Source organism: Magallana gigas, chromosome 3, assembly GCF_963853765.1.
Source record: "Magallana gigas chromosome 3, xbMagGiga1.1, whole genome shotgun sequence".
NCBI classification, from domain to species: domain Eukaryota; kingdom Metazoa; phylum Mollusca; class Bivalvia; order Ostreida; family Ostreidae; genus Magallana; species Magallana gigas.
Genome location: NC_088855.1, coordinates 58,902,671 through 58,922,761, shown reverse-complemented (window position 1 = coordinate 58,922,761; position 20,091 = coordinate 58,902,671). Strand labels below are relative to the sequence as shown.

The window sequence follows — 20,091 nt, the reverse complement described above, 5'->3', positions numbered from 1 at the left end:
ACATTGCAGAAAAAAATTATACTGCGTTCGCATAAATCATCAAAAAAGGCATTTAATTGTTTACATATTCACATCTTTCTCTTTTTAACTGATGAAGTGATCGTAAAGAGTAAGTAAAGTAACTAAAGTTTTGATAGTTAATGCACATCAGTACGTTATATAGAAGAAAAAGATAAGTCGTATAATATAGAAATTTGACTCTTACATCAGCATGATTATTTCTTACAGTCCGCAATTTTTCTTAATATTGCTGAAGGTTTCGACCGATCGATAACTTGTTAGAATTGTAGCTTACATCTGTTCGAATTTCAAATGGTGGCTATAAACAGAAAGTAAAGAGAATCCATTTTTCTTGTTTTAAATTACTAAACCGAAGACAAAAGATGATCAACAGATTTAAGAAATCCATATGTCTTTCAAAAAAACTTTAAATGTTGTATATTTGTTATATCTTTTTAAAAATCAACCATATTCTGAGGGAAAAAAAGAGATCCATCAAAACAAAATTTCTTTATCTGTTTTATTAGGTCATTTTTTTTTTTTACAAAATTATTCTTTCTTTTTCTTTTTCTTTGTACCTGAAACATAAAATAATAAACAATCAAGTTAAATAACAATCATCTTTTAGAAAACTATTGTTTCATAATTTGCACAAAGTGCTTATTACATAACTTTATGGAACCCTTTGAATAATATTAAGCATGTCTAACTTTTCAGCACAAAAAAACCTTAAACGTGTTTTATTTAGCGGCTGTCTTTGCAAGATTGTTAGTTTTATCAAAAATCATTTAATCAAATAGCTGCTATTTTCCCGAAATTTTATTGCATGAAATTATAATATAAGTTATATAAATTGTATCACATGGTATCACACATAGTTCGAAACGGGGGAAACTATACATGTATATAATTTAACTGACCCGAGGTTTGAAGTATGTCTTCAAACATCTTTCGTTTCTTTTGACTGCTGGTCTGCATCTCTGTCCAGTGCCTGACACTGTTGATATACGTGGACACACCACAGTTTCTGTGGATGAATCGACCATATTGGTCACCTGCTAAGCGTCTGTCATGCTTGGCTAGAGCCTTAACAATGACTGTTTTCTGAGGGAGAGGGAGTTCTGTCCACATGGTTTCAATTATCCAGGACCCACAGGAACTACAGGCTATGTCTTGTAGTACATCCTAGTCAAATAAACCTTTTGTAGTATATTCAAGTCAAAGAAACCAAATTGAATATTTGTAGTGCATCCTAGTCAAATAAACCTTTTGTAGTATATTCAAGTCAAAGAAACCAAATTAAATATTTGTAGCGCATCCTAGTAAAAAAAAAACCTTTTGTAGTATATTCAAGTCAAAGAAACCAAATTCAATATTTGTAGTGCATCCTAGTCAAACACACCATTTTTAGTATATTCAAGTCAAAGAAACCAAATTGAATATTTGTAGTACATCCTAGTCAAATAAACCATTTGTAGTATTTTCAAGTCAAAGAAACCAAATTGAATATTTGTAGTACATCCTAGTCAAATAAACCATTTGTAGTATTTTCAAGTCAAAGAAACCAAATTGAATATTTGTAGTGAATCCTAGTCAAATTAACTAATATCTGTGAGTACATTTTGGTTTTTAAAAAGATAACATCTGCACAGTAGTTTATTCTAGTCAAAGAAACCAAATTAAATATTTGTAGCGCATCCTAGTCAAAAAAAAACCTTTTGTAGTATATTCAAGTCAAAGAAACCAAATTCAATATTTGTAGTGCATCCTAGTCAAACACACCATTTTTAGTATATTCAAGTCAAAGAAACCAAATTGAATATTTGTAATACATCCTAGGCAAATAAACCATTTGTAGTATTTTCTAGTCAAATAAACCAAATTGAATATTTGTAGTGAATCCTAGTCAAATTAACTAATATCTGTGAGTACATCTTGGTTAAAAAGATAACATCTGCACACCAGTTTATTCTAGTCAAAAAAAAATTAATTTTAAAGTATATCACCGAGTGACAATTACCGGTAACCCGACATTCATTTCTTAGTCCAGGAAGCTATACTTGTAGATATCCTAGTCAAAGATACCAACATTTATGAAATATCTTTGTCAGAGATACTAATACATGTATCAAAGATATATCATACTCAAAGAAAACAATATCTCTGGTACATCCTAGTGTCAAATAAAGCGATTGTTGGTGGAAGCACATCTACATAAAAAGAAACTGGCACTGATGGTTCAATTTTTGTAAAAGTCGAAAGCAAATATTCCTTATAAGGAATAAATACTGTATATCATGATAACCTTCTAAAAGAAACCAATACATTTGCATGTATGTAACCAGTGTAAGTAATTAATGTTACTGTTTCAGAGCTTTTAATTACTTTTTGTGTTCTTTTAATTATTTTTGTGTTCAGTCCATGTGTGAATGTCAACGTGTGTTTGTTTATGTTTATATGGTGTGCCATGACCATAGACATTTTTTTACAAAACACTCAGCGCTACACTCTTGAAGGGAACAGTCTTGTGTTCTACATAATCGATGTAGCTGAATACCTTGGTTGGTTTTTTGTATACTTATTGTTTGAGAGTATTAAAAATACAGTCACACCCTGTATCACAGGGTTGGTTATAATTTCTCTACCGACCTGGACTGCATGTACAACATCATACTATAAAATTACTATTCAATAAAAGTCACAAATATAAGACGCACACAATTCATAAATAAATCATCATTAGTCATTGGTTGTAGTTAAATTATTTGTAATAAGACTTTGCCCTTCCCCAACCCCAAGTTGAGAATATCACCAGAAATTAAAACTAATAAAAAATTTGCTGTGAAATGATGTTATAAATTTTATTTCTGAATTCTGAATTTTATTCTTTAGAACAGGAGAGGCAAATGTAGATTTTGATTTCAATACTTGTAAACATTTTCTTTATATTAGTAGATTTTGAAAACTTGGAGATTAAATAAAATGGGAAAAACAATCAGTAGGGATGAAATGTTCCTTAGAGAACTGAGACAGTAACCTTTTACTAGCCCCACATAAAGCAGTGGACAACACAACCAAGACCCCACGGACCCACATACTGATGCACAGACATTATTCCTGGCATAATGTGAAATTTTTTTTATACATAATCAATTATTGGTTACTCTGTAGTTATTTCGAAAAGCAATAGATGATTTTTTTATATTCTCTTTATTACTGCTTTTATCATGTGATTATCTTTCTCAAGTTTCTTTAAAAACCTAGTTTTAAAGCTAAATACTTAGCTGTGCAATTTCAAAATTCCACAGACCTTTAAAATTGTAATAAACAGTTTGCAAATAATTTTAGAGTTTTTAAATAAATTATCAGACACGTGACATGAACACAACCCTAAGGGAAGAGTACCAATTGTGTTATTATTGATCAGTCACATTCTTATTTCTGACTAGAACAGCACAAAGCCTCTCTCACTAAAACTTTATCTGCACCATTAATGATACAGATCTGCCAGTGTCAACTTACTGTTATATGTGGGTCAACCATTTGTACAACCACTGAAAGGGATCAGTAATAATACAAACTACCTGTACTGATAATCTGTATACCATATTCAAACAATAAAATGTTTTCTTTGATGATTCATTTGAGATATGAAGGTAGCGATATTGCAGAAAAAATACATAACCCAAGTATCATCAAAGAAAGCATTTTATTGTTTATATTAACATTTTAACTAATTAATAAATTGATTTTAAAAGTAAGTAAAATCCACTAAATTACTGTTAATGTACATAAGTATGTTAGCTAAAAGAAACAGTGAAATTGTCTCCTGTGAGACTTTGAGTCTGACATCATCATGATTATTTCGTGCGGTCCGTGATTTTTCTTAGGTCCCTGTAGGTTTTGACCAATCGATACACAGGGCGCGTCAATTTCAGTCCTGTCAGTATCTTGTCAGTTTCAGTCTCTGTAGATTTCGACCAATCGACAAATGGGGCGTGTAAATGTCAGTCTGACTGTTTCTATAGAGCTATGAATTAACTAGTATAAGTTTCCGTAAGAAATGGAGGGAATAATACTTGGTAGATGTAAATAAACAGATGTATCTACCTGTATAGACTTTTGCTGTGGTTTAAGCCAGACAGACAGACACACAAACAAACATACTGATGCACAGACAGCAAGCCTGGCACAATGTCATAAAAAAAACTTTTATACATATTCAATTATTGATTACTCTGTAGTTATTTCGAAAAGCAAAACATTTATTTAGGGGTTTTTCTTCTCTGTTTCTGCTTTTAATCATTAGATAATCTCTCAACTTTTTTTTAAAACCTAGCTGCAATAATGTAGCCTTTTCTGATTTTTTATATCTGATGTTTACTGAAAAAACAAATCGGGAGAGGGCTACATTATTGCAGCTATTAAAAACCCAGTTTGCAACTTGTGTACAATTTAAAAATTCCAAACGTCTTGTTTTAATGGACCGATTTGCAAAAAAACTTGAAGTTTTTAAATAGATTAACAGAAACCCAACCATAAGGATTAAGCAAGATATCTTTTGTTTTTCATCTGTCACATTCTTATTTTTGATAAGAAAAGCAAAGATCCTTTTCAATGTTCCCCATTCATACTTATTCAGCATGAAAGTCAAGCTTGCAAGCAGTCACCATGACCACTGAATAATGTAAAATAAAGCAGTCACCATGACCACTGAATAATGTAAAATAAAGCAGTCACCATGACCACTGAATAATGTAAAATAAAGCAGTCACCATGACCACTGAATAATGTAAAATAAAGCAGTCACCATGACCACTGAATAATGTAAAACAAAGCTGTCACCATGACCACTGAATAATGTAAAACAAAGCAGTCACCATGACCACTGAATAATGTAAAACAGTGCAACAGTCAGCTACCCAACACTGGCATGGTACATGTTGTATTTCTCAGCATTCAAATTAAACAAAGCAAATGACACATACCTTTCAAAGCTCTGTCAAAAGGTATCAGAGTCTGGATTTGTTTTAATGAATAATAATACCCCTAGCCATTCTTATAACTTGTTCAACATAATATGGACTGTATAAATGATTTCTCAACTATATAACTATGGTTATTACCTGTAATCTGTCAACCATAGCTGCTTTATTTTTCTCTGTGACAGTGGTGCTTTTGAAATAAACCTCCATTATGTGACTCCCTGAGGGGTCACAGGCCAGGCACTGCAGGTTCTTCGGGGTCATGTGCAGTAAACTGTTTACAACATATTTTGGATTCTTAAACACAAGTAATGTTTGTAAAATGAGAGACCCATGTATGTTCACTTTCCCTAGTGTTGGATTCTGAAAAAAAAACCCATTACAATGAAAATTCATTTAGAACACAAAAAAAGCCTCAAAATACTATTTGAAATTTCCCTGATATATATATATAAAGAGAGATGCTTCTTGCTCAAATAATTACTTTATAGTTAGATCGTATTCATTGATATTTCATATTCAGTCCTGAAATTTACATTACATGAACTCAGTCCTGATACCTACAGATGGCCAATTCTCTAAATAAAATTAACAAATCAATGGATTTGCAGTGGTTGGTTAAATCAGATAAAAATAAATATTTAATGACCCAATGGAAATTAAAGAAAAGGTATATGTACATTGTAATTAGTTGGAAACTCTTACTGATCGTAAAATCAATATTTTGAACATGAGCATAAGCCATAACACGAATTAATTACATCTTTTTTAAGCAGAGAGATGATAAATTCATTTTATTGGGTCCTTCAGTGTGCCATAGATAATTCACCTCATTTTCTGGTTTGTCTGAACCCTCCTCAATTCCAAAATACACTTCATAAGTAGTCAGGGTGGCCAGAAGTGGAACAAACATTATCTGTCGATCTTCTGGCTCAAAGCAGTGAAACGCCCTCAACAAATGCTACAAAGACATTCAATTTCTCATGTTAGTTAATCATAGATAGCAAAAAATTTGTGTCCAAGTAGCACATTGGCCAATGCACTTGCTTAATACCGCTGCGACCCGACTTTGATCCCGAGATCAACAGTGGCTGTATGTGAAAGGGTATGGAGGTAGCCTGCTAGGGTTTTATCATGGTACTCCGGCTTCAATCCACACCAATGACCACCTTGCACTAACATCCGTGCCAACGAGAGATATTAATATAAGTTGTAGAACTTGTTTATCAATCATTGTTAAATAAATAAATTTTAATTAAAAAACTGAAGGAAAAAAGTCAAATATTCTATAACTAGGTCAATGAAAACTTAAGGAAAAAAGTCAAATATTCAATAACTAGGTCAATGAAAACTTAGAGAAACTTCTACACTTAAACCACAGTGTACTACATTTATCAAAAAGAATGCAGAGACAGATAAAAGAAAAAGCATCACTCAAACAATTCCAGTCGGTCAATTTATTCACCGGTTGATTTTACCCTCTCTAATTTCAACTATTTGTAACTTCAACTGACAAGTCTTCAAGTGATCTTACCTTTTCTAGCTCTTTAGCTAGCCTTTAGCTGCTCTTACCTTCACTAGCCTCATTTGACAGGTCTTACACTGATCTTAACTTCACTAGCTTTATCTGACAGGTCTTACACTGATCTTAACTTCACTAGCTTTATCTGACAGGTCTTACACTGATCTTAACTTCACTAGCTTCAACTGACAGGTCTTACACTGATCTTAACTTCACTAGCTTTATCTGACAGGTCTTAAACTGATCTTACCTTCACCAGTACCCAACAAGTTTTCTGCTAAATCTAACCTTTGCTAGTCTTTAACTGATTGTGGTGGAGCGAAATTTCATGAATTAAATATGTTTATTATATTATATGTATTATTGCATAATTTTGGTGATTATGTTCAAATCTTTTTCTAACATGAAAATATTTGAATATTGGTACAATGTATTATTTTTATATTATTATTATTTAGTCAATGCAATATTTAACAAAAATATTTAATACAGTTATCTAACCTTAATGTTAGAGTCCTATCATTTGTTATTTTTAACTCTGGCAATGCAAAATCTATATTTATAAGGAATACCCTTTTTTTCTGTATTCCTGTATTTCTATTGGATAAAATTGGTCAGCTGTTACTTTATTGGTCATGTGACAATTTTAGTGGGAAATTTCTTTGTTAAACCAGTTCCTATTTGGAAGTCTACTTGTGTCTACTTGAAATTTACATTCTTTATCAGGTCAGTTAATTTACAATTTTTTATACTACCTTATATTTAAATACAGTTTTATTGTGAGATTATTTATAAAGATATCTAAGATATTATATAATTGGCTTAGAAATGAAATGACTTAATATCAGAAAGCTTGTTTAATAGTAAAATTCAGTCTGATCAATGAGTACAAAGCATTGTAAGTGTATTTTATTTTCTTAAAGAACAAGTGCACTTAAGCTATAGAGAATGGGCCCTTTTTCAGTGCCTTTTATATTTAGAAAATATCAACAAATTGCTTTTTTCCGTAATATTTCAGCACTCATGGATACTTCTGATTTATATGCACGCTTAAATTTACCAAAATTAGAATACAATTGAAAAAATTGAGGATTTTTATATGCCTATAAATAATCTAAATCCGGAAAAATCGAACCGAACCTACTTGAATTGTGTCTATTTAAATCAGAGGGAGGAGATATTTAAATCAACATTGCTCTGTTGGTGGATCGATTGGCGCGTTTGCTGAATTATACTTTATGCATTATTTTACGTCTGAAAAAATATCGAATGAAGCTTTGAAGTTGCATATTACCATAGTGACAAACAAACATTCCTGACCATACAAAGATGATGGAAAGCGATCTAAAACGTGTCAATGTTTTACAGTGAGCACATTTTACAAACGTTTACCTGGATAGAAACCACGTGATTGTTTGAAATAATTTATTCCATGCGCGAGTTCAAACATGGGTCACGCAGGTAATAGCTTTCGCTTGCTATAGGAAAAACCTTGAAATTTTCATACGTTTTTCATTTTTTAGGTACCAGCCTAACCGAGTACAAACTTCTTACTTTCACAGGAGTTTACTAGATGTATAATGCGTATTTTGTCTTTTCCACAAGTTTGTACTCGGTTAGGCTGACAGTAAACAAAGGCTTTAAAATGAATGTCTGTCCTCGATTTACTATACAAAACCACGAAAGGCTGCTGACCCCTACTATGTTTTAAAACTTTGTGCTTTTTATAAACAATAATTTCAGCGCTAAAACTTGTTAATTCTTATGGAATAGATATCAATAGATAATGTTAGGGGAAAAAATATGCTTAATTTGATTCTTCATTTTTTCACTTTTCACCGGGGCCCATAAGTGCACTAGTCCTTTAGATTATCAACTACAGTATTTTTTTTACATCCTGAATAATTTTCCTTATCAACCTTTACACCTCATGTGAGGTCAGCATTGTTTAAACATGGTTTAAGCTTAGTTCATGTATAGTTATATATAAATATTTGTTTTCCCTTGGACTGAAATGTCACATTTTCATTGGTTTAAACATAGCACGTGATTGCCTCATATATCTCTATATTTGTTCTGTGAGAAATAATATTAGGCAATATGGCCGCCATTGGTCGACGCTTCGCTTACTCATTTCGACATTTCATAGTATTTTATACATAAACTGCATGCCGTAAGTTCTTAAAGTATTTGGAGTAGTTGCCCTTTGAAATTCTTTAAAATTAGAGTAGTTGCCCTTAGAATATTGACGTCACATTGTTTTGTCTGGAGCAGAACAAAATGGCAGCGTCGAAATTTGCTCAAATCTCTGCAGAGGAAAAGGAGAAAACATTTAAAATTGAATAGCAACAAAACCTTGTAAGTAAACATGGGTGAAGCAAAGATTTTGAAAGAGTATTTGTAAGGTGAGATTGAGAATTTTGAAGAGTTTAAATGAGTTAAACTGGACGAGATGTAAGGCATCATGTACATGGCTTTGCGTAGATCATCACTATTTGTGAATAAATATGTCGCTTGAAAGTCCTCGAGAAAACAAAACACTTATTAGGTTAGTTACTGACTCACTACAGAAATATATTGGGTTGATCAATCTCATAGAAGGCTCGGCTTCGCCTCGCCATCTATGAGATTGATCAACCCAATATATTTCCGTAGTGAGTCAGTAACTAACCTAATAAGTAATAATATCATAGTATTAGTAGTATTATGAAACTGATTAATATTTCTACAATTTAATTATAAACTCATGTGAAATAAGTTTGACATGATAACGTACAGTTCTATTTATACAGATGTGATTATTATTGTTTATTTATCTAATAAGCAGATAATTTCAATATAGACACAAATATTTTTGAGTCTAGTTTGTAAAGAGGAATATTTTCATATTTTGTCAAAACTACATGCTTGTAAGAGTTATCTTTCCTAACTCACATTTATTTCATTGCAGGGTTTATTTATACCTATTTTGTAATTTATTACATCAAATAAAGAAGTAAACTGAATTTATATATTTATTCAACTTTATATCCACAACAGACTTAAGACTGACCCAAATACCCCGGGTTACATGATCGTACCAGTGCTAGTCTAGAAAACTGACTTTACCTTCATTATTCTTTAGCTGATCTTACTTTCACTAGCTTCATCTGACAGGTGTTTTGCTTAATCTTACCTTTGCTAGTCTTTATCTGATTTTACCTTTGTTTGTCTTTAACTGATCTTACCTTTGCTTGTCTTTATCTGATTTTACCTTTGTTTGTCTTTAACTGATCTTACCTTTGCTAGTCTTTATAACTGATTTAACCTTGAGTTCATTAGTCTTGAGCTGATCTTACCTTCACTAGCTTCATCTGACAGGTCTTTAGCTGACAGGCAGCCTTGGCTAGGCTGGTGATGACCCTCAGATGGTTGAAGGCCAGAATGTCCTCAAAGTTCTCCTTCAGCTCCACAAATATCTCCTCAAACTACAAACAAAACCACAGGGATGGTTTGTTAAGACAACAAACTCAGTCAACTGTGCCTCTTGTGAATCTTATGTGAATACACCATTCACAAGAATCATGTATTTTTTTTACATATAAAACTTATAATTAAGATGGCTTGACACACCAATATGCTATATAATGGATGAATAAGGTGTCTTTTTGAAAACAAAGAAAATAAGAGACCAATATCAGCTTTAAATTATTTGACCTGATTTTTTTTCTTAATATCTTTTCATATAATACACAGTTCCTAGTATACAGGTGCAATGTAAACAACACCATCTAATTCTTCTGGAAAATCAATTACCTACATGAGGTTTACTATGCATGGCACTGCGAGATAATGTTACACAGTGTACTACGGCCCTTTATTTTATTTCCTCACATACAGTTTTTGTTACACAGTGTATTACTGTAACATAAGTTATACCTGTTCCTTGTCCTTGGCGCCCTTGATGAGGCTCTCCAGGACAAAGTTGGCCTGGGGGTGGACGGCCAGACTCAGCAGGTGCCCCTTACAGACGGATGAGTATAGCTCGGTGTAGATCTCGTCCGAGCAGCACTCGATGATTGTCTGCATCAGGAACGACCCTCTGCTGTCAGACACCAGCCACTGGAACCTGGTCAAGTATAACGAGATTGAACTACACCAGCCTATGGAACCTGGTCAAGTATAACGAGATTGTACTATACCAAGCAACTGAAACTTGGTCAAGTATAACAAGATTGTACAACACCAGCCACTGGAACCTGGTCAAGTATAACGAGATTGTACTATACCAAGCAACTGAAACTTGGTCAAGTGTAAAGATACTGTACTATACCAAACAACTAAGACCTTATGAACTTGTGTAAAGATATTAGTATTATAAAACGACATTAAAACCTTTTATAAAAAAAATTAACAAATACAGCACCTTATGTTAATGGGGCATGAAAACAACATGGAAAATTAGTTTGCTTTAATCATTTGTTTATTATCATGACTTTGCTAAATTTCCTTATTTCTTTATTCTGTTTCTAATTTATATAGACATTTAACTAACCCATAAAATTCTAACACAATACATTAAATACATAGACTTTATTTTTACTTATCAATAAGAAGACTCACTTTTCGTGGTCGGTCAGGACTCCCGACATGGTAAGGTATTTCCTGATGAACTTGTGACAGGTGGGCGTGTCCACTTTGTGTAGGAGAGGGAACACGTGGGTCAGGACCATGCTGGCCTTGTTGTGCTCCACCTTCTCTGTAACCAGAAAATTAACATTTCTAATGGTAAATTTACCATATTGTTATGTATTTCAATAACATGTCATTACATATTCAATGATGTGCATTGTATTTAATCATTAACTATGAGATATCTATTTGGCACTTCTGGAGAACACTCATATACATGTATATTTAGTTTTATGTGCTTAGTATGTCTGGAGATTTACATCTATTCTCTGATAACCATTAAATCAAGATTTCTCATGTATCATTACTATTTTTAATCTTCAGTAAGTAAGCAAGTACAACTCTGGCTCATGATCAAAGCTGCCTCAACCACACACATTGCCAACTTGTCTCTATTCTTATACCAGCTTGCCCCTGGCCCAACAAGAATATCAACAATATAGAGAGGAAAAGAAGTAATTATCTTGTACTGATAAAATTGTAATTCAAAATGTTTAAGAATCATTTATAAATGTTATTAGATAGCATTTAGACTTCAGATTGGATGTTATTACTTCAACAAAATTGGTATTGACTTAAATGCAAGTCATAAATAAATCCTGGTATAAAATTTTCCATTGAAGCTGATGTACTGATACCAGATTAACAATGATATTCATAAAATTCCTCTACATTTGATGACTTCATCTTGTATCATCTTATCTTAAATTTACATGTGGAAAGTTCTTACCTTGAATGTCATCCAAACTAAAAATCTCCTCACACATTTCATGGAATGTTTGAATAAATTCCGTGGGAGGAGTGTAGTTCCATGTTGTTTTATTTCTCTTCATTCCTAAAATCAATTCAATATGCCTTATGATTTTTACTGCAGAAAACAATGTATGTGAATTAGAAATATGTTTACAACTGCTGCAAATTTATTAAATACAATGTAAGGTGGCAATATCATAAAACATAGTTGACTCATTAAATGGCATACCAATATCTTTAGCTGACATGTTGACATGGCCACTCAGAACCTGTAGTACAGTCTTGACCACGAGGACATTCTCCACATCCCCCTTCAGACTCTGACAAATCTCCAGGAACACTTCCTGTAGCTCCTCCAAGTGCTCCCGCTGCTCCTTAGATTTCTCTCCACCAGAAAACTCCGCCACTTGCAGGAGTAGACTACACATGACCTTCCTGGCTTTTCCATCATTTAATAATTCTGCTGTGTTATCTTTCAGAATCTGGAGGAGTTTTATAGTTTGTTCGACATTACATAGTTCTGTTAGCTTAACCAACACATCCTGCAGTGATGGATGCATAAACACGTGAATGTCCTCTTTTTCAAGTTGAATAAATACATTCCGTAAAAAAAGCTCTACAAAAAAAATTTATGTGTATGCACAAATTAACAGGACAAGTCAAAAAATGAACAATTCAATGACATCATGTTTATATACATATTCATCCATTAGAAAGGTCAGATGAGTAAAATTAACAATGCAATAATATAAGCAGGTTTTTTTTTAATACATTATGTAAACTGAAAGCTGATTTAAGTAAAACGAACCAACAGTTTGAAAAGTATGAGGTAGTAACTCAAAATGCCCAAGATGATACAAATAAAAAAACGGAAACATTACATTGTATTTAAAACCCCTCACAAAATCTAAAAGTACAGTTATACAAATATTTGAGATATATAATTACAAGGAGCAACTTAAAGGCTTAGAACTTGGGGCTAAGCAGTCTCGGCAGACTCGAAAACAGGGCATTTGTCACTGTCATGCATTTCAATTTCCTCAACTTCTATTTTGTAGCTAATGTAAATAATGGTAAGTTACCTCCCTTCTCTGTGAAAATGTGATTAAAAAGTAGAGTACAAACCTTCAGAAGTGGGGGGAAAATAGATAATCATAATGATACATAAATAGTTAATTTTAAAATTATATCTCAAAAGAAATGTGGAAATGTTTTTGAAAACAACAGGAAAAATAAATAAATAAAAAGCTTAAAATTCACAAGTGTTCATGATTTAGAAAATTACCAATTCTTTTAAAATTTTTATAGAAATCAGACTTCAAGTAAAAACTTGGAAGTATGGAGATGGAAATAAAGGATAGATGGAAATAATGGTAATAAAGGTGGCATTTTAAAAATAGAATATGACTTATTACAATGTATACAAGGTTTTTACAAGTGCCAACTAAGCAAATCATCAAGTGTTCTTCATAACAGTGTAGTGACTAAAAAAAGGATACAAAACTCACGGTAAAAACTCCATTTTCAGGGTATTTTTATTTTTGAGCATTGACTTCCATTTACTCTATTTTAGGAGTCTGCCCAGGATAAATCTAAACCATGTATTGCCCCAGACTCTGCCCAGGATAAATCTAAACCATGTATTGCCCCAGACTCTGCCCAGGATAAATCTAACCCATGTATTGCCCCAGACTCTGCCCAGGATAAATCTAAACCATGTATTGCCCCAGACTCTGCCCAGGATAAATCTAAACCATGTATTGCCCCAGACTCTGCCCAGGATAAATCTAAACCATGTATTGCCCCAGACTCTGCCCAGGATAAATCTAAACCATGTATTGCCCCAGACTCTGCCCAGGATAAATCTAAACCATGTATTGCCCCAGACTCTGCCCAGGATAAATCTAAACCATGTATTGCCCCAGACTCTCTCTTCTTTCACTTTTAATAGATGTACTAAAATTTATATTTTTATGTTTTATCATAAAAATACCAATGTCCAAACAAGATCCATTCCCTGGGATGAAAAATGTCAAAGATTTGTTTTAAAAGCTTATTGGTATAACTGGTATTCAATTAAAAAAATCCGTGAGAAAAAAATATCCAGATTATTATGTTGAGGAATTATGACCCGACATATACTGTAATTTTTTTTTACAGATTTAATTTTCTATTGAGAAATCGCTTCCATTTAAGTTCTCTGCTTTTAAGGTCCGCCAAGACCGTTGAACGTAATTGTCAGATTTTACATTATAAATTCTATAAGGATTTGTTTTCTTTCCTTTCAACCCCCCCCCCCCCCTTCCAAAAAGACAATCTTGGACCTTTTTATTTTACTTCAAATCATATTCTATATCATATAAATGAAACAGAGTTTAGCCTGTTATTTTTCTGAAAAATATTGTTCAAAGACAAATTGCTGATGGATTTACATATAAATGGAGTTCATGGAGAGTTTGTAATTCTAAACTGACGACAACAATCAACAATTTACGTACCTCTGTCTTCGTCTCCTTCAAACCCCTCATCTAGTGTCGCTGCTATTCGTACATAGTAATTGACAGTTTCCTCATTCACGTTTTTATCTATCAGTCTTTTGTGTGCTTTTGGATTTGCCTTTTTCTCTTTCTTATCCATACCTTCCTTTAACATTATAATCGAAGCATTCGAACAAATTTTCACAACGTGTTTTTTATGAAAATAAAAACGGGAAATAAACAATGCGTAGTAAAGGAAGATTTGTTCTGACAAATGGAAAAATTCCGGATTTTTATACTGCATGTACAAAGGGCACACATATTCTTTATCTTCAATTATCATAACATAAAATGTATGACTTTGAAATACTCTTTCACATTTTACGAAAAAATTCACCAAGCATTATTTTTTTAAATATTCAAAACTAAATTTAGTTTAAGATTGTGCTTTTTCTAGTTTGTATTATAAAATTATCAAATAAATGTACATGTTTATGGGAAAAAAAATGTTGTTTTACGATGAAACCAACGGGAATTTGCGCTGTCTTATTACCAAATCTTCTTTAAAACAATTTTCGTCACTTCAAATGCATGTACATCATACAGTTTTTGAGACAACCATATTACATTCGAAACATTAAAATTGTATAATACATCGCAATTAAAGATACAAACGAAAAAATAGAGAACCTCGACACGATTCAAGATCAGAATTGATTAAAATATATCATCATTTTGATGTATAAAATTAATATTGTGTACTTGGACATTTTGAATGTTTGATCAGAATTTGAACATTAGAAGTGACACAGAGGTCATATCGTTGAACGCAAACAGTTCAGTTTATTTGGCTCCAAACCATAGATTGGTACATGAGGTACACGATCAAAACTAACATATTTACAATAACTTATTTGAACACTACTCCACCTTCCTATTTCTACGGGAAGGTGACGATTTGCAGTTTCTAAATCTAACTAATTTTTTTTTCTTAATTACCTTGAAAACAATTATAGTGTTTACCACAGTCTAGAACTTTCAGTACAATTGAGGAGAACATTTTTAGGACCAAACAATTTAATTCAGTTCAATTCAGTTTATTCGCTCAAACCATATGCATGAAATGGTACCTGAGGTAAATCATTATATAAAGTTCAAAAGTCAGAGGTACATTTTATAAATGAATAGATAAGTAGTAGATAAATAGTAATTAGCATAAATATGCAATATATACAATGAACTTGAATAGGAAAAAGTATAATAATGGAGGACAGACTGTTATATATCAGACTGTATATTTTGATAATAAGATAACATAATTTTTTCAGATTTGTAACATTTGAAGAAGACATCAGTTCACAAAACTTATTTAAAATATTTGGCGCTGAAGAGGATTTATCATCAAGCTATTTATGTTTAATGTCAATAGCTCTTTACATGCATTCAAGAATACCGGTTTAATGGAATTCGTCAGCAATTTGTCCTGAATTACACAATCGACACATTCTTTGGTTTATAGGAATATTGTACCATCTCCCAGTCTCCACTGGGAGATGGTGGTTTGAGATTCTAAATTTTATTAAAATCTCTCTGAGCTTATGTGGCAATATATTTATCTAATATTCATAGCTAATTTTTTTCTGTAAAATTTTGTAAATTTGCCCTTTTAACGAGTCATTAATTTCACTAGACCATTTTTTGATATATTGGTCTTGTAACCATTGTTTTACAATTGCAGAAATCCACTTTACATAAACTATATTTTGTTCGGACCAATATTTGAAAAACCACACATATCTAAAATATTTCTTAACACTAGCAATCAAAGAGTTTGACATTTTTCCCCTTTGATATTGCAAGACCAAAAACTTATATAAAAGTAAATTTGCTTTCAGAGTTTGTAAATAATTTTGACCAGTAGGAAACCATTCTGGTATAATACATAAAGGCAAACAGCCTGTCTCCCCGTAAACCATATAGGATGGTGTACTACTTTTTATAAGTTCAAAACATATTTTTAAAAAATTCAAATGCACACGTTCAATAACTTCTATATTTTCGTAACCCCAAATTTCACACCCCATACAATAACACTGGAGCTACAGTTTAATCAAATAAGTCAAATTGACAATCGACTGGTAAATTAAATTGTCTTATTTTCTAATAACACTGTACATTGCTTTCTGTACCTGTTCACACAAATGTTTTTTTTTTTTTAGCTTTAGCAAATGATCCTGTTCTGGAAAAAAATATACCCAAATGCATGTGATAAAAATCTCTGATATTTTCTATAGCAACCTTATTGTAATAAAACGCATTTATGGTTTACATACGTTGTACATTAAGGAAATTAAATCAATTTTAACTAATTGGCAACCAAAATAAACTCATTCAATGGGTTCATAAATACAGCAGATATGTAATCATTAATAATAATTATTACTAATAACTCAATATTTGACATTTAAATGATTATGTATTAAAATACCCATATTAACCATATCATTCTAGACATTAAAAATTGAAAAAATAAACTTGGAAAGCTTGGGGTAAAATCGTTTCTAGGTCTCTTTGATAATGTTTTCAATTTTTGGATGCATGTCAATATATATGTACACGTTCCCATGCAGATAAATTTATTTCAGTTGTCGATGTCACTGCTGAACAGAAACCGTTTGTTCCAGCAAGAGCATTTCAATTAGTAGGAAACGTGCAAAGGTTTGTAAGGACTTTAAACTAGGACAAACTACCATATTGACAAATTAAGCTTCAACATCCGATCTTAATAGTGTTGACAGGGATAGGACACACAAACATCGATGATATATATTTCTTCTGTGATCAATGATATTTATCGTTTCGTTGTCTGAACCAGAACTATTTGACATACTGGTCTGTGGCCTATATCACTGTGTCTTCTCAGTTTTACGTCATGGGTGATGACGTGAATAAATCCCCGGGGGTCGCCTTCGTCGGTGCCTCTCTGGTGGGCGGGGCTCTACTGGTTGTGGCCGCTTTGACAATATGTACCACGTGTGATCGAAAAAGACGTCAAAGGTAATTTATAATTCTAAATTTGATATAAGGTCTTTATAATATGTAATACTAGTATTAAAAGGCAACGTTATAGTGTAAGTCATACGCATGTCAATTTTAAATTACAAAAATATCAAATCGTCTTTTGAAAAATTATGGTAACGCATCCCGCAAACATTCTAGATGAAAAACTGTTACATTTGACCCCAAATTGCCCTCTTTGAAGCGTCTGTTCTCTGTGTTTATATGTGTTCAAGGCTACACTGTAGCAAGTAATTAACTTCCTCATTTTGTTTCTGTTGGATAATAAACAACTTATTTATAACTTGTGGTTAGAAAGTGTTTAAAAACAAAACCGTAAGCCTTAAGATTTATTTTGTTAAAAGATAAAAAAAAATTCAACTTCGCTTTGACTTACAGTCCAACTGTGTAACCAATGTTTGATGTTCTCCAGAAAAAAAGCAGAGACTTTGGTTATACTGGAAACTTCCTAGCATGTTATTGCCACAGCTCGTATTTAATCTAAATAGAGTGAATCTGAAATGATTTTATTTTTTTTCTCACGACGCTTAATATTTAAAATAAATGTCTTCAAATTATCTGATTTTAGCCGTATTTTTTTATAGATTAAAGGACAAAAGTCGAGACAACATACCGCATACAATGGAGCGCGGCCGTGACACCGCCGAGGGATTCAATACAGAAATTGTGTGTATTAAATTGTGTAAATGGTCTATAGATATTCCTTGTTTTTGTCAACACAAAATGTTTGTATAATGATCTATCAAATCTCTGTAACATTGGAGGAATATATCTTATGCTGTCATTTCTTACAGGAAAATGTCTACTCTTATGTCGGAAATGGCCAGGAAGTTCTTCCCCAGCAACCAGTGGCGCCCCCTATTTTAAGTGAGTACGACTACGCTATCGACAAGAGTCTCGGTATGAACCCAAACAAACCTAGCGGCCATAGGGACGACGGCCTTATTCTACAGGAAAATCGCTATGAAAATTCTTTTGCTGTAGGACAAGATGGCTTCCCTCCTGATAAAGAGTATTACCAAAATCTGCGTTCTATTGCCAATGCATCAGACAAACCCAGCAAAGAGAACGAATATGATGCCAATTCAAACCGATGTTCATCTAATTACACTTATGGACCGATAAACAGAGACAACGAAAAGGACATTTACAATCAGCTGAGCCACGGGAATCAGCATGCTGTTGTGATGGAGACAGGTGACCCCTCCTACAGCCACATACAACCACTGGGTACCTACCAGAGTACGGCTCCAAGACCCCCGTCCGTACCCCAGGCAGAATACATATACCAAAACCAGTCTGAGCTGTACGAGGATAGGATGAAAATGGTCTGGATATAAGTGTATTTCTCTGTTCTCGTCATGTATAAGACATATTGTTTGCTTATTTAGCTATCATGTGTGTAGTAATAGCGACATTGTTAGACCATTAGATGCAGAGTAGTAGAATACGTATATATGTAGATAACAAACGAAGTTTCCATGTTATCAGTTTTACATTCTGAATTATACATGCATATATACCTCACAGAGTGACCAATCTCAGCGGTCAGTTTTAATTGTCATTAACGCCTCAGCTAAATAGTTTCTTTGCACGATTTATTTTCCATTCAAAGAATGGTGATCCTGAAATGAATTCACTGCTATAAATTACACTAAGAGGGTGAGGATGAATGGGATTGCTTAATCAGATGCATGGTATTCAGAAGGGGGCACTGGTACAGTGTAGACTAACTACCAGATTTAAGAAGGCTAGATGGTCATGGCCATTTTTAGACTTTATCAACCTCCTGTAGAGAAAGATCTCGAAATATAGATGATAGAAAAAAAAATTAATTGTAAAGTTAAAAATTTGAATTCTTCACAACTGAATAAATGTTTATGACGAAAGAAATACTATCTAAATCTTTTAACTAGATCTAATGAGTAGTTAGTTGACCACCCAACCTTCCTTTTCATTGAATGTTTTATAACCATTAATATCAAGAACGGATATACATTTACTATTTGTCCATTCTGAAGAAATCTCGGTAATTTATCAGTATATGCGCTTGTTTGAATGTGCCATCAAAATTATTGCATTATAATTCTACAATATTTATCAAGTAACTTATAACTTGAAATGATAGACATTCCCTTTAATTCAGGATGGAAACAAAACGCTAATAATCGGAAGGACACATTTAATTTGAATAAAATAGTTTCAGTTTGAAGACAAAAACTTTGTAAACAGTTATTCAAGACAGCGCACCAACAACAATTATAGAAAAACTTTTTATTTTAAACCTTGATTAAATATTATACACAAGCTCGAGTATATTTGAAAAGTTTCAAGAAAATTTACCGTCTAGGTTTTGTTGGGGAGCCATATCAAAATACAGATACATCTTCAATAATGATTCAGAGGATTTGTCAATTTTCGCACTTCGAAGCAGATTTAAAAAATGCTTTGATAGAGATTTTCTCAAATTGTAATATTTCATTAGTAATATCGTTTTTTAACTTATATGTAAAAAAAAAAGTATCAAATTCTACCATATGATTTATAACGTTCTTTTTGATAATGGTTTTCTCAAAATATCAAAGTGCACCATATTTTGCTATGG

At 32.5% G+C, this 20,091-nt stretch overlaps 2 protein-coding genes across 2 annotated transcripts; one reads left to right on the top strand and one right to left on the bottom strand.

The window, feature by feature from the left end:
• Positions 1–506: 506 nt before the first annotated feature.
• On the bottom strand, positions 507–14,649 carry LOC105334439 (nucleolar protein 9). Its single transcript, XM_011437877.4, has 10 exons — positions 14,430–14,649; positions 12,161–12,547; positions 11,909–12,013; positions 11,110–11,245; positions 10,426–10,615; positions 9,846–9,974; positions 5,815–5,946; positions 5,127–5,348; positions 921–1,185; positions 507–578 (listed from the first exon to the last, which is right to left on the bottom strand). Exons 1-10 carry the CDS (start codon positions 14,581–14,583, stop codon positions 550–552), a joined length of 1,749 nt encoding a protein of 582 aa, XP_011436179.3. The 5' UTR covers positions 14,584–14,649; the 3' UTR covers positions 507–549.
• Positions 14,650–17,132: 2,483 nt separating this feature from the next.
• Positions 17,133–20,084, top strand: LOC105334440 (uncharacterized). The gene is made up of 3 exons (XM_011437880.4): positions 17,133–17,465; positions 18,071–18,152; positions 18,281–20,084. Exons 1-3 carry the CDS (start codon positions 17,341–17,343, stop codon positions 18,824–18,826), a joined length of 753 nt encoding a protein of 250 aa, XP_011436182.3. The 5' UTR covers positions 17,133–17,340; the 3' UTR covers positions 18,827–20,084.
• Positions 20,085–20,091: the final 7 nt, after the last annotated feature.